General features: G+C 28.1%; 1 protein-coding gene across 8 annotated transcripts in view; it reads left to right on the top strand.

Moving 5' to 3' along the window:
• Srrm234 (Serine-arginine repetitive matrix 2/3/4) overlaps nt 1-15733 on the top strand; it is a 209637-nt gene that overhangs the window by 125640 nt on the left and 68264 nt on the right. For 7 of the 8 annotated variants that reach the window (XM_085811777.1, XM_085811775.1, XM_035359022.2 and 4 more), the window contains 4 exons: nt 102-269; nt 1506-1601; nt 1837-1890; nt 14834-14899. In XM_085811777.1, coding sequence (XP_085667903.1) covers nt 102-269; nt 1506-1601; nt 1837-1890; nt 14834-14899 — 384 coding nt within the window. Of the gene's footprint in view, nt 1-101; nt 270-1505; nt 1602-1836; nt 1891-9591; nt 9608-14833; nt 14900-15733 lie in introns of those variants that run through there. The other variant, XM_085811779.1, reaches the window with a different exon arrangement.

Here is a 15733-nt window from a genome sequence, read left to right as displayed (position 1 = left end):
AGCTGAAGCATAGAATGAACTGTTAAGTTTCTGAAATATGATTTTGTTATGCTTTTTATATCATTTATCTTGTATTTTAACTTAGCATATTTATTTTTTAGTGTAAAAGAAAGTCATCAGCTTGCTGAAGCCAATCAAGAAAAAAACTTGAAAATGAGAGAGGCTCTAGGAATCAGTCAGTATTTTGTTGAAGGAAGTTCACTTGATCCTGAAAGAAAAGCCAAGGAAGCAGCTGCAGCTGCTGCTGAAGAAGCTAAGAAAAAATACGCGTAAGTATGATTGTATAAAACATGCAAGCTCAAGTGTTATTAGTGTAATTTTAAAATTTGTGTTACTAAAATATACAAGACAGTATATTGCTCAGGTACCTGCTAAATGTTTTTTATAAACTTGTCAAGTCTACTAACGCTAGAAATATTTAAACATTTCATTTTCAAGGAAAAAAATATATTTATATTTGAATTAGTTTCAATTAAAAAAAAACTGTTATTATGGATTATTTGTTTCAAAATAAAATGATCTTAAGAAGCTACTAACAGTTTTCAGAAATGTATCTAGACACTGGTTTAAGTAATTCTAAGTTTATGTGAATATTTTCTAAGTAATGATATAGGTTGCTGTTCAGTGATAAAAGTAAAAAATTGTAGCAGCTTCTAATGTATTTAATTATTTGTGGAAGGTAGAGAATAATAATAAAAATGTGTATAACTTTAGGGTAATCAGATTATATTAATAATTTTATGTAACATAATTAATGTAATTATGCTAGTGATTGAGGAAAAAAAAAGAGAGAGAGAAGTGGATAAAAGGTTGAGGTGTTTAGAATCAGATGCAAAAATAAGTGAATATTAAAAAAAGTGTTTAGTTCATTCTGAGCAACAAAAAGGAAAGTTCTTAATATGTTATGTGAAACATTTTATGGGAAGTGTAATTTAATGTTCTTCTGCAAATGATGAATTTATTCAAATTAACAAATAAAATAGTTAAAGTATCCACACAAAAATACAAGTTTATGAATTAACATTTTTTTTTTTTTTTTTTTTTTCTAAAATATTTCATGGATGACATTTATCATATGGTCATCCTTTAATTTTCATTTTATTTACTTTTTCTGTTTCAAGTTATTCAGATGTAAAATAGCTGCCAACTTTCAAAACAGATTCCCCCCCCCCAATTAAAGAGTTAAAAAAAAATTAACTGCTTTTATGTATTTCTCTGAAAAGCAGAAACCACCCTCTGTATTTCATGATTATAGCACTGAAACATAAAATCGTTCAATATTATTTAACTACAACTGTTGAAAATTTCAATTTAATTCATTTTTAAGTTAAATTTTTTAACTTTGCTAGCCAATCATATTGCAATTTAAATATAATATTATGTTTAATGTATGGTGTAGATAATATTTTTACACTTATTTAGACTATTCCATTACTTCAGATAATAAGATAATTCTTTGAATGTGTGTATACATATATATATTTAAATATTACTTACTTTACTAGATTGATACCTGATTCCAGCAGTTCTTCTTCACCAGAAAGAGTGCATGAGAAAGAAAAGAAAAGAAAGAAGAAGAGATCTCGCACTAGCCATGAAAAGTAATTTCCTGTTATGGATTTTTTAATAATGAATCAGCTGTAATTCTGTTTATTCCTGACTTCATAAACAGATGTAATTTACCTTTAATTTTCTTTTTGATGAATAATAGTTTGAAGATTGTTCCTTTTTAATTTCAGTGTGAAAGAATCCCTGATTTTTTTTCTGTCAAATGTGTTAGTTTAATATATTGTTTAAAATCCATTGTTTTTGAAATCATAATTTGTTTCATTTTAGACCAGAGTCAACTCAGAAAAAGAAAAAAAGTGTCAAAAAGCATAAAAAAGAACGGTAAGATTCAGTAATTCATTTTATTTAAAAATTTCTTGCTCATGTTTAATGCAAAGCTACAGAAAATGAAGATAATTTTTAAAAAGTGTGCAGGATTTTTACTTTTTTTAATAATTATATTTATGTAATTTTTTTTATTATTTTACGAAGTATATTTAAAATATAATTAAATTTTGATCTATGTTTAGAAAATACTTTGGCATAGAAAAAAAGAATTAACACATGCTGACTGCCTGCATGAAACTTTTTGTTTGTTTAAAAAATCATTCTCATGTAGCTCAATATATTATTTCATCTCCCTTTTCTGCTTGTTTTTCTTTCAGTGTTTGTAAAATGTATAGATTCATATTGAGTTACAGCTAATTCAACATGATATATAATTTATTGAAAATTATGCTTAGATCTTAGAATATTTTTCATTACATCCATGTAAGTTTAAACCATTGGCTGGTAAATTATATTTTACTTTTATTGAGTTATGTGAGCTATAAAGACTGCATTAACTTATAATAATTATTATTATTTTCCTCTCTGAAACATATATCAAAATGTTGCATTTCTGGAAATTATTGTGATTACCTGTTTAAGCTATCTCATTTTTACTTTAGGCTATAAATTTCTTTGAGTACAAATTTGTTTTTCAGTTTAGACTTATTTTACTAACATTCTGTATATTACATAATTTATAAAAATTAGAATGGATTATTAATGATATTTTCTACTTAATAATTTTCTAATTTTTATGAAAGCAGCATGATGTTTTATAACATAAGAAATAGTTTGTCATGTTTCATAATACAAGTAAATTAAACCACCTTTTTCATTTTTACCTTCAATTCATTATCATAGATCATTTTTTAGTCTCCTTTGACTAGCAGTGCTATTAATTTGAGCATGTGCATAAATAATGATTTGAGTCAATCAATTTCATAATAATCAGTGAGAGACGAAAAAAATATATTCAATTTTTTAATCATATTTTTCAGCTCTTTTATTTGGTATTGTATATTTTAAACTTCTTGGGAACAAATAGTAGTGTTGGTAGGCAAAGTGCAAAATATCTATTACTAATTAATAGTTGTTATTTGAAGGAGCGGTACTATTTGGTTTCGAGGGCTGTAAAAAAATTGCAGCGAAAGTGTATGTGCAAATGCGCCGAATCTAGCGTACGCGCTGATTTCAAATTGTGTAAGTTTATATAGTTATATATTTCTTAAGACGCCATTGAAATACTAGTTTCATTTAAGAATCCTTTTTTGATTTTAAATCCTTTTTTTTTTTTTTTTTTTTTTTTTTTTTTTTTTTTTTTATATCCTATGGATTTAACAATTTGTGAATTTCCCATGACGAAAAGTCAGCAATAGAATTTTGGGTAAAGTGCAGAATCACCCACTGTTTGACGCATTTTTAAGAATTGCACATACTCGGCATCCATGTGCACATCAACCTATTTTCACTTTAAAAAAAATCCTAGAATTGCACAAAAATGGCACTGCGCACATCCTTGACTTTATCTATGTATACATCGACCTATTTTCACTTAAAAAGTAGAAGAAAATTGACAAAAATCCAATTGTTTTTACCCTTGTAAAAAAAGCGGCAAACAAATAAGTGAGTGATTCTGGACTTTACCGAGAATATTTTCAAAGAAAAGGCATCATTCATTATACAAAATTACGTTTGAACAACCAATGAGATGAAATTATGCTTTAGCGATCAGTCGGTAACGAAATAGCAATGGAGGCATCTATTCAGTTATGTTTAGCAATTTTTACATAAATTATAATAATGATCTGAAATAGTTATTTACTCTTATGCTTCGATTCAGTCATGTTTAGCCTTTTTCATATAAATTATAATAATAAAAAAGTATTATATGAAATTAACCTTTCATCTAAATTAAAACATCAATCTTAAATGGTTATTTACTATTATACTTCCTTTCTTGCCGGAATTATGTTTAGCAGCATTGGCATCAACAATAGTTTGATTTTTTATGGCCCTCCAAACCGAATAGAACCGAAGGAGCTAAAGTAAGTTATTATTTTAACATTGCTGTTAAGGTATTGGGGGGGTAGTCATAAGAAGGAATTATTTTTTCTTGGTTCAAGAAATTAAACTCTGGCATTCAGGGAAATTAACTTTTATTAAATATGTAAAATAAAGTCCGAAATCTGGACGATATATATCCTGAATCTAAAATCTTGACCTGAAAGCCACCAACAAAATTTTTTCTCATAGGCCTTATGCATGCGCATTTGATCCTTCCTCCCACGCGTAACAAAACATCTGGAGATTCCCAATTTTTAATTTCACTTCGACACTAAATAAAATACCTTGTTATTGAAGAAACAATCATTTTAGCATAAATTTGTACAATCAGCCACTTGGCTCCGTTGCTACATATCTGCTTGGCACACATCTCGAACCAAAACATTCCACATAGATGCATCGTTGATCTGACACCAACTTGCGAATCATTATTTAATTATACTTCCCTTTCATCACCGCATGTTTATCAAAACATAACAACTGTAATAATGACTCATGTAGCGATGCCTAAACAATATTTTTATGTTAGTAATTCAATAATAAAGAAGTATGGTAACCTTTTATGTTGGCATTACGCTTGGCGATGATTACAGATTTAAATAAAATGTGCTAAAAATGTTCACGAGGAATAATTTAACAAAAATTTCTTCCCATATGCTAAAAATAACTATGCATATGCTAAATTTAACAGAACTACTTGTCATTAGTTGCCAAGTTTATGATGTAAAGCCAAATATGTATAGTGATGGATAGCTAAATTTGATGATGATAGATGCTAACTTTAAGGTTTTCGGATATCCCAAAAACAAAGGTAAAATTTTCTAATTAACGGAATTTTTTTAAAAAATGTGGAGAAGTAATAAATGAAGATGATATAGAAGAAGTTTTTCATTGTGATGACAATGCTTCTCAATAATTTAATGAATGGCAAAATCTGTAGTATGGTTCTAAATCCAGAAAATACCACTACCGATAGTGAAGAAAGTGACAGAGAAGTTACTGAAAACGCAAAATTTTCGATTGTCAGGTTAGTCGCAATTCTCGAAACAGCACTTTCAGAGCTTCAATGTAACTAAACAAGAGATTATGCCTGTCTACAGAATTAAAGAGAAAGTATTAGCACAAAAAACGAAGCAACTTGCATTGAAAGAAATGGTTAATAAGGTAAACAAATAAATATTAAGCTCTTTTTTGGGGGGGTAAATTTTGATGCCCAGATCATAAATATTTCATAAGTCATGATTTCATATTTTTAATTTTACAATTTCTGCGTGCCATCTTATTAGATTTAAAATGATGATCTAATATTCGGAAAGATTCCAAATCTGGAATAGCCGAAGTCCCGCCGAGTCCGGATTTCAGACTTTGTACTGTATTTATATTTCATCTTGCCTGTTAATTCTGAACTGTACCAATAAATGATTCCGTGTTCATTTCAGCAGACTTTTGACTTGCATGAAATTTGCGTGTATTATAAAGTGATTTAATTTTGAGGTGCAGGAATATTTCTGCTTTTTTGGTTGGTCAGCTGTTATACTGTTAATAAATGATTAAATACAGTAAACTCTCATTAACACAAATTTCAAGAACCAAAACAGAGTTTGTGGAAATTGGGGACTCAAATTTTATTTTTGAAATAGTTTTTATCTACACATTAACCGTTGATATATTGTAAGACCATATACATAACTTTCGGTACCAAAATTTTGTTATGTTAACTGAATGTTCACCTTAAGTGAGTTTGTGTAAAGGAGAATTCACTGTAGTTAAATAAATAATTCTAAACCTAATTTTACCGATTATAAAATGCAATTGCTAGTTAATTATTCTTGAAGTCGAAATTTAATTTATTTAATTAATTAAATTCAAATAATCATCTGCTTATTAAGCATCAGTTGTAGTGGTAATGAAATTACATTTTTGCTCTTCTTGAAATTTCCAATTAATACCCAATAATTTTATCGTATGCTATTCCAACCATAGTGCCATATATATTGTGGACAAATTGCCCTTAAGGATTTTGGAGGGAGGGAGTAAATTTTTAATTAAATCCTTCACCTACAGAGATGGTGTACCAGTGACTCCCAATTTTCAACCATACTCCTGCCAACCTGATTTAGAGCATATTTCTTCCAACTTTCTCTTATTTCTAAATTAATATTTTTATAACTTGGTAAAATACTAAATGTTAATAAAAGAATGCCCATTTATAAGTAACAATAGTATCAACTGCAAGTGTAGTAGGGTGTTTGTCCAAGGTCACAATTAAAGAGTAACTCAGACAGTTTTAGATAAGCACCGGCAGGAGAATTGTTTTGTCGTTTTCTTGCTTGCAGCATCATGTAAGCAAAATGGCAATTCTTGAACATAAAACATTTTGTGTTCTGCAATTTCCTAACAATGAATCTATAAATTCAGTTTAACATGCATTTCGTTTAAAGTTTTGTGATTCCCCATGTGGCAGAAACATCTGCCAATGATATAGGCCAGGGGTTCTTAACCGGTGGTAAACAAGAGAAGAATAGGTGGTATGCAAAGAAGCAAAGTGTTTTTAACTATTAAATTCAAAAATTGAAACCTCAACATCCTAATTGAGTTTTTTCTCAAACACTCATAAATTTATGCAATCTGAGCTTTGTTCATGGTAGTAGTACTTTGTAGTGGTGGTACTAAAGGTTTTCAATTTTTGTTTAGATGGTACACATTAGTCAAAAGGTTGTGAACTGCTGATATAGGCAATTCAAAGTGACTAGATATATTTGTATAAGAAAAAGCATGAGATCACTCAAAATGTCTGTAGAAGATGTGGACCATGTTGGAGCGTTCGTAGTCCTAAGAAATCTGTTCGGAAGTCATATTTTGAACTTCATCTGCCAACGACGGCAGTTAGGAAGGTTTTAAGAAACATGATTCCCCAAAATTCAACATTTACTGTGCTGTGTCCCGACATCAAGTGTACGAACTACTTTTTTCCTGAATCTACCATAACAGGGATGGCTTATCTAGATGTGTTTTATAAGAATTGCTCTTTTCCCGATTAGTAGAAGGTACAAACAAGATAGAGCTCCTCCCCATTAGAATCCCTGACCATTGGATTGGTCATAATGGTCGAGATGACAAAGCTCTTTTTCGCTGGCCTCCATGCTCATCTGACCTAATGCCATGTGATTTTTTCCATTATGGCTTTATAAAAGATGATGTCTACAATCTACTGCTACCAAATGATTTGCTAGAATTGAGATACAAAATTGAATAGGATGTTGCTTCTATTACTGTGGACGTTTTAACCAAATTGTGGGAAGAATTGGACTATAGGTTGGATGTGTGCTGTATAACTTAACTGCACATATGAAACACTTGTAAGAAAAACTAGGTTATTTTACCTTCAATTTGATGTTTTGTTTGTTGTAAATAGTCTAAATTAAATTGCTATAGTATACCATGGAAACTGAGACATTCTTTTATGGACACCCTGTATTTTTTCATTTGCACAATATAATTGTAGATGCTGGCATTTTAATTGATTGATCGATAATCTAAAAAGAAATACAGAATCTTCTGTGAATGAAAAGGCCATTTTATCAATGAAACATTGAGTAGTATTAGCATAAATATGTCTAAAATGGTCACCTTCAGCTCTCCTATCAGCATCAAATACCGCTGTTAATTATATAAGTTTCACATTCTTCAAGAAATGGTTTTAAGAATTTGTAAACTTTTGGCTGAATAATGTTTGAAAAAAGGTATTCAGATGTTTAATATTTAGTTCCTCGGTATGTTCATGCTCACAGATTTTTCAAAAATCATACATTAGATGACTTTTCTTATATTATTTTGTCAAGCAACATTTACTGTTTGTTACTGAAAAATTTCAGTAACAAACAGTAAATGTTGCAAAGAGTTGCAGTAAATGTTGCAAAGAGGGCATGTATAAGTTGTCAATGTGTTTTTTGTATGTGTGTTATATGCATGCAGAAACACATGTGGACAACTTTTATTAGCAAAATGGCAAATGCTATAAATAAAATTATGATGCTTGTAAAATTTCAAAGCATAATCTCCCACTGTTATTATCTGTTGTGCTAAAACTGGTTAAAGTTTTATATTTCTGTTACAAGGTACAAATAATTATTTTATTTATTACATGTAAGTATTTTTGAACTAGTTGCATTAAAGGATTAATGACTGCACATTCACGTATTATAATTAGATGATATTTAATTTTTTTCAATTAAAACTATTTTCCATGTCTATTTTTATTGTTTAAAAATTATTTTGCCAATGACGAAATGTGTCCTATTTCTTACTTAAAAAAAAAAAAAAAATACTCCCAGTGTTTTTGATTTTTTTTTACTACCTCTGCATTAAATCATTTGAAAGTTCATTCATGTTTCCACTATTTTATTAATGTTACTTAACTTCTCATTTTTGGTATTATGACACATTCTCATAGTGCAAGAATGAGAAGAAGCATTTTAGTTCATTTAATAATTGTCTGTATAGTATGATTTGAATAATTTAAAAGATTAACCTCCTCTCATGGAAGTTTTTACAGAAGTAAGAAAAGAGCTGATTTTTAGCTGGTCAACATCAACCGTGTTGACCACTTTGAGTTATTTTTAAATGCATACTTTTTGTTTTTCTTATTTTAGTTTTTGTCAAAAAATTATTAATTACCGAAATCTTAAAGGTCAAAACAAGTCTGTGATATTTATAAATAAAATTATATAATATCAAATACAGCTCTTGCAGCATTAGGTATTGAAACTAAATAAGTTTATTTGTGTAGATCAAAAAGCAAATTTCTCAAACAATGATAATAATGTGATGGAGAAAAAAATTTCTTCGAAGAGCAAAAAGAATTTCTGGTTCTTTTTTTAGATAATTTTCATCAAACCATTAGCAGTTTAATGATGTTACTAAAAATATCAATGTTGATTACCTTGTGTCATTTCCAAAAGTCTTAAAACTTTTAAGAGATTAAAGGTGAATGAAATATTTTTGTCATAGGAAATTAGCTGCAATCTCTCATTGTGATCTCAAGATCTCTTTGCTTTAAGTTGTAGTAGCTATGTCGTTGAAGTGTTTTAAGCAAATATAGCTTAGTATCACTTAATATTTTCATCTTTTTAACAACTAGTTTTAATATATTTTATTTAATCAATGTGTTTTGCTTTTATTAGTATTTATCTTTACTTCAGGTAGAATAATATATATTTAAAAAGAATTGTATGGCAGTCAGCATTCTTTTTTCTTTTATTTTGTTTCTTCTAACGTTTGTGTATGTAATTTCAACAGCCTTAGTACAGCTAATAAAAAGTAAAATTTTTACTATGGTTGTAAGAAGTATTAATGAAGCTATAATAATTTTAGTTTTATTTTATTAAATTGTATTTAATGCACTAACTATCCAGTTAAATTTCTTTACTTAAATGATGTATTAAAAGAAAATGAGTGAAAAGAAAAAATATCTTTCATAAATAATGTAATGTGTGATGAAAAGTTTAAAATACTGTTTTCAATTGGTAAGTTTTAAGGTGAAACAAATCACAGAAACAAAATCTTTTTAATCAATGGTTTTGCATAACAATGTTCTAAAAACAAATGTCAGAAATTTTAATCTCTTCCTTTTCTTATGCTTTTTACAAGGGCGTATTGAACCGAGGTAAATGTTATTGTTTTTCTAGACATTGTTAATTATATCAAACTTAATTTTATTGAAATTACCTTTGTGAATGTATTTTACATCTTACGTAGATATTACTTTTTTTTTTTTTTTTTAAATCTTTTAACTTATAACTCCTAATTGTTATTGTATATACTGCATATATCAATATTTTAAAATATGCAAAGTATGACTTATATATATGTATTTTTGAAGATGCTTGTTTATAACCTGAGTTGTGTAATTTAATGTAAATTAACTAATTATAATAATTTAATTAATAGTTTCTAAGTTTTAACATTTTTAACATTGAGCTTTATATTGAATTTCATAAATTTTTAAAATTATTTTCGCTTTTCAAACCTTGATTTTGAAATAAATTTTAATAATAGCTTACTCCAAAGCATTTTTTTCCCTCCAATGTATTTAAAAAATTAAAATCACATTTTAAGAAATTTATAAGAGAAGTTGTAAATAATGCATAAATTTGGGTGCTGATTGTTTTTATCTTTTATGTTTATCAAGTTTGTGACATCCTGATAAGAATCGTTTTATAAACAACTCTTTAACTGCAATAGGTTATATATTAAAAAAAAAAAAAATTGTTTAAGATTTTGGTCTATGGAAAATAAAAATACTCACTCTTTTGCTGAATGTCATATATGTGTAAGAAGTTGAAAGCAAGTATGAGCATGTAAGCTGTATTGTTTTTATCTACCATGTAAATAACAATCTGAGGGGGGGGAATCTGTAGCCATGATTGTGTCTTTAAAACTTATAAATGGAAAAGAACTTTAAAACTTATAAATGGAAAAAAGAAAGCTGAAACAATATTTTTCATTCATGCATTTTGGCAGGCGCAGCCATTGTGCAAAATATGAAGCCTAATATAAAATCTTCTGTGTGCCAGTTCTTAAAATGTTGCCAACCACCAAAATATAAGGTCTTTAATTTACTTTTCAAATTTAACTTATCTAATTGATATACTGTGCGATTTAAAAGCTATAAATATACATTCTAATCATTTAAATTTTTATCTTTTCAATTTGTACCCAAGTAATATAAATTAAAATGCATTTAATTTATGATATATCCAACTAGTAATATATATTAACATGAAGTTTTATCGTAAATTAGAAAAGATGTTTCTTACGTTGCATGTTATATATTAATGCAGAATCTTTTCTTTTTTTAATTTTTTGATAGTTTGAAATTTTAATTTCAAATCTAAAGTTAGACTTTCTCCTTCATAAAGTTTATATGTTACCTTAAAATTTAAAGTTTCCAAATTATCTTACAAAACAGGTAGTGAAAGGGGGGAAATTGTTCTAACAGCCACAGTATATGATCCTAAACTGCACTTTTTCTGGGGTATTTTGAACTGAAGTAAGCATTACTGCTGTTTCTGTGGATGTAGAAGGGAAAGGAGGGAATAGGAAAAAAATAGAGCAACATGTGTTAATTTTCTTTATTTCTGTGGGATGTAAGAAAGGTCATAATGATAAAAAGTATATCTCATGTATCACCTTCACAGGATTTGTGAATTTTTCATGCCAAATTTAAATTAAAATTTTGTTTAAAAAAATAAGAAATAGCTACTTGAGAAATACAAAAGTAATATTTTAATGGAGTTTTTTCTCTACCACCTTTTTGTCTGTATCCCCCCCCCCAATGTGGTTAGTTGCTAAACAATGAGCAAATATGATAAATTTCTGTAGACGGATCAGGATTCTACTGATAATTATTATTGCTGGTAATTAAATGTCTTGGTATTGGATAAATGACTGCACTTTCACTTTTTGCTCAAGTAATATATGACTTTTTTAATTCATTGGTGACACACTTGAATAACATTAATTACAAATATATTACTATTTTTAGGCCAAAGAAAGAGAATTATAAGATTAAAATATTTTAAAGGTTATTTTTAACTTAAAATTTGATCTTGCGCACACATACTCATGTTCATGTGGTATATATTTATCATCATAATTTATTCTTATGTTTATATATATATATATATATATATATATATATATTATAAAGAAATCTTAGTTCTATTTAAGTTTGTCTTTCTGATTCAAAAACATTAAACTGCAATTTAGGAAAATTTAATTCTAATATTTGTTTTTATGAGATTGTTTACAAATGTGATTTTAATTTTTTTAGTTCTATCATAAAATTGGCTGTTTGATAGGGGGACCGGAAAGTAATGTAGCTTTCTTACCTTAAATTCAAATACATTTTTAACAAGTTTTTATTTTAAATCAATAATATAATCACCCTGGTTATCAACAAACTTTTGTCATCTAATGTGCAGATTTTCAATCCCGGACCGACAGTTTTTTGAGTAAAATATCTCGAGAGGTCATTTTGGACATCATTGAAATTTTCAAATTTTTTGCCACTAAGAAAATGTTGTAGGGATCCGAATAAATGGAAATCCAATGCTGTGATATAGGCCGAGTATGGTGGGTGAGTATGGCAGTACCTCCCACCCCAATTCATTAATTTTTTGCAGTGTTCGTCTTGCACAGTGCGGTCTTGCATTGTTGTGTTGCAGAATGACGCCTTTTATTGATATTTATTTTTTTGACAATTGATATTTTTCGATTAAGGATTGGATAACAATTAATTGTTCACAATAAAGGTCTGCATTAACAGTTGGTCCTGGTTTCAGCAATTCAAAATGAACAATTCTGCGAATACTCCATCAAACACCCAGAAGCACCTTTTCAGGATGTAAACACTTTGTAACCCCTATTAAAACTGCCTTTTTTAATACCCTTTAGATCATAACTGCTCTTTATTTCATAAATTATGGTTTCATATTTTTAATTAAATAATTTCTGCATGCCATCTTACCAAATTTAAATTGATGATCTATAATCCGGGAAAAAACCCTAATCCGGAATCGCCGAAGTCCCAACGAGTCCAGATTACGGACTTTGTACTGTATATTGTTAATAGTTTTTGTTAAGTATTTAATAATTCAACATTATCCATTCATGTAAAGGTTTTTTAGTACTAAAAACATTTTTATATGAAGATGTAAAGCTAGTTTTAACTAGTTTAATATTCATATCCACGAATGTACAACAGTTTCATACTGATTTATTATAACACTAAAAGGAATTAATTCCAGAATTGCTTTAATTTCTGAGAATTATATGTAATGGACATTTGCAAATGAGATTTTTAGGCTGTTATGATATTTTTATAATTGAATCCAAGGATTTATTATTATTATTATTTGTAATAAAATGATATTTCTTGAGTTTGTAATGTATAATTTTACTAAACAGGCTTATGTAAAGATATTTTTAAATATTTGAATAATAAATCTTAATTTTTGTATTCTTTTAATATTTGATTTCCCTTCCTGTGTCCTTCCTTAGTTTTATTTCAAAAGTAAAATTTACTGTAGCACTAGGGATCAGGAACCATCACACTCAGTATTTTATATATGCATACCACCAAAATTCATGTGACAGATAAACTATAAACAGAAACTAAATTAAAAAGCAATTTTATAAAAGTGAAATTAACCCTTTAAGCTACAATGCTTTTCGTAGTCATTCATGAAATAATGTATTTACATTGCATTCATAACCTTGATTTTTGTAATCATTTGCTATTTATTTTTATAACAAGCAGATCACATGACTGACTTACAAATTATTACAGAACAAAGACCAAAATATTTTAAGGAAGAAATTAGTCTGCTCTCTAAATGAAATCACCAAATGAATTAACTTGGGACATTAGGAAGTAATTGTGAAATTGGCATAGCTTAACTAAAACTGGGGATGTTAGTTTCAAATTTGGCTGCCTCTTTATTTCATACTATAATTATTGTTATTTTTGATCCCATCCCCATTGCAGTTACTTACACTGCACCAATTCTTGTTTAAAATTTTCATCTTCTTTTGGCTAAATTAGTGCACAGGAAGTTAAAGCCAATATCGTGATAGGTTAATGGCATTTAATAACTGTAATCTGTTTGAGAATTACATTTACGTGATATTTTGCTCAACTGCTCAAAACTTTCACATGCTTGAGAGTTTTCTGATACCTGCTACTTGATCTGATGTTTGAATTCTCCTCCTCCATACTGTCAGTATCACAGTATTATATGTTCCAAATAACATGTAATTGAACTGTGTCACATATTGATTGCAGAGCAGAGCTAAAAATAGAGTATTGTACATCAGAGTTAATCTGTATTGACAATAACAATGCATGAGCATAGTTGGATGCTTGCTGCTTGCAGCTGTAATTCTATTTTTTACTATTATCGTAAAAAATTAGCCATGATACTTTATATATAGCAGTAGGCATTTATTGCTGAACAGATCACAACTCGGTCATACAAATGTGCAAATGCAAGTTTTAGAACCATGTTTCTTTGTTTGCAATATCCAATCAAAAACTCAATCTAGCATGTGATGAACAGATTTCAGTGCTAAGATAAGATGTAGTGATAAATTTTATTTCATAATAAAAATGTGAGTCTTTTATTAAAATTCCAAATTTGTGTGTTTATAATGAAGTTTCATTGCGAGTATTTTAACTATATATATATATATATATATATATATATTTTTTTTTCATTTTCTTTAATGTGTTACATTTTATTTGGAATATGCAGTTTCATGCATGACAACAAAATTTCTTTTTGGTTACATTTACATTACAGACATTAAGGAAAAACAGTACGTTTTAATCATATAAAGTAATTTCGTGCTTAGAATCTGAAAAAGTTCCTGATCCTTCTGATAGCATATTCTAAAGTTATTTTTTGCCATGTAGAACAATCCACGAATTTCATTCAGTGTTTTCAATTTATGTCTAAGACTCTAGAAAAATAATTTTTAATATAATTGTATTAATTTATTTTTTATAAGTGTGTAGTGCTTAAATTTAACTTCTGCAAGATGAACTGTAGAGCATTATTATATGAGTTCGGGGGGAGAGAAATCTTTTTCTTATTAAAAATTGCATGACATATAGTTTTCTCATATCCATTTTAAATCCCATTACTAAAACTTTTTTTTCTTCCTTGACTTGCCCATTCCTTTGTTGGATTTATTGGTAATGTTTTTAGCATATCTTATGTATATATGTAAATTAAATTTGTAGCTGTACATATTACACATGCATCTTATACGAATTTTAGTTACATTTAACTTTATATATTTTAAACAAAGTATATTTTTAAATTAGATCATTATCACCTGAAGTGCGAAAAAAGAAAAAAAGAACTAGCAAAGATAAATCTAAACGAAAAAGGTAAGAAATGAATTATTGTTACAAAATATTTTTAAAGATTCATCTTCATGTACTGTTTTGAAATTATATTAGAATTTTGGTAATCTGGGGCTGCTTAATCCATGGATGTCTGTAGTCTGTGTTCAATTTTGAATATGAATAAGCAAAATTTCATTTCAGAAAATTCAGCACAGCAAATTTGATGAGAGTTTTTTCCTCATATGTATAGGAAAATATTTTTTTAACAAAAATACATTATATTTATAGCACATTTTGATTCAAGAAGTAATTTCCCCCCCCTCTTCTTTGTATTGCATGAGGATCATAAAAGGTCTAAAGCAGATTTCTTGGCTTAGTTAAATACCTTCTTTTAGTGCATGTACTGTTATCTTTTAATATAAGTTTTAAATTTATGAATTGTTTTAAAAATTGTAGGGCATGTCTCTCTCTCTGTCTTTCCCCCCCCCCACACACACACACAACATTTCAGACATTATGTTTCCAAATCATGCACTGTATAGCTGAATTGTTTACATTCTGTGCTATGTACAGTAATGCTTACATTGGAGTACAGATAGGGATTTTTTCTTGAAAATAGCACTAAGACTTCTGGCGTCAAAAATGAAAAACATGGGAAAATAAAGAGAATTAAAGGCAATATTAATCGAAGTGTACATGTGAAGAGTGTAATGGCAGTATTTGTTTAGAAATTACATTTAGGAAAATTTTTACTGTTGGAGAACTGGTAAACAGTATATTTTTTCCATCTCATTTAAGAGCATAAATATTAATTTTAAAATCATTTCATTGGTGAATGCACAAATTTTTTGTGAAAACTTTTCAGTGGGATTTTAC

The sequence above is a fragment of the Stegodyphus dumicola genome, chromosome 2 (genome assembly GCF_044657685.1).
Source record: "Stegodyphus dumicola isolate Sdum_Otavi_A_Nest chromosome 2, ASM4465768v1".
NCBI lineage: Eukaryota > Metazoa > Arthropoda > Arachnida > Araneae > Eresidae > Stegodyphus > Stegodyphus dumicola.
This window is presented reverse-complemented; position numbering and strand designations above follow the sequence as displayed.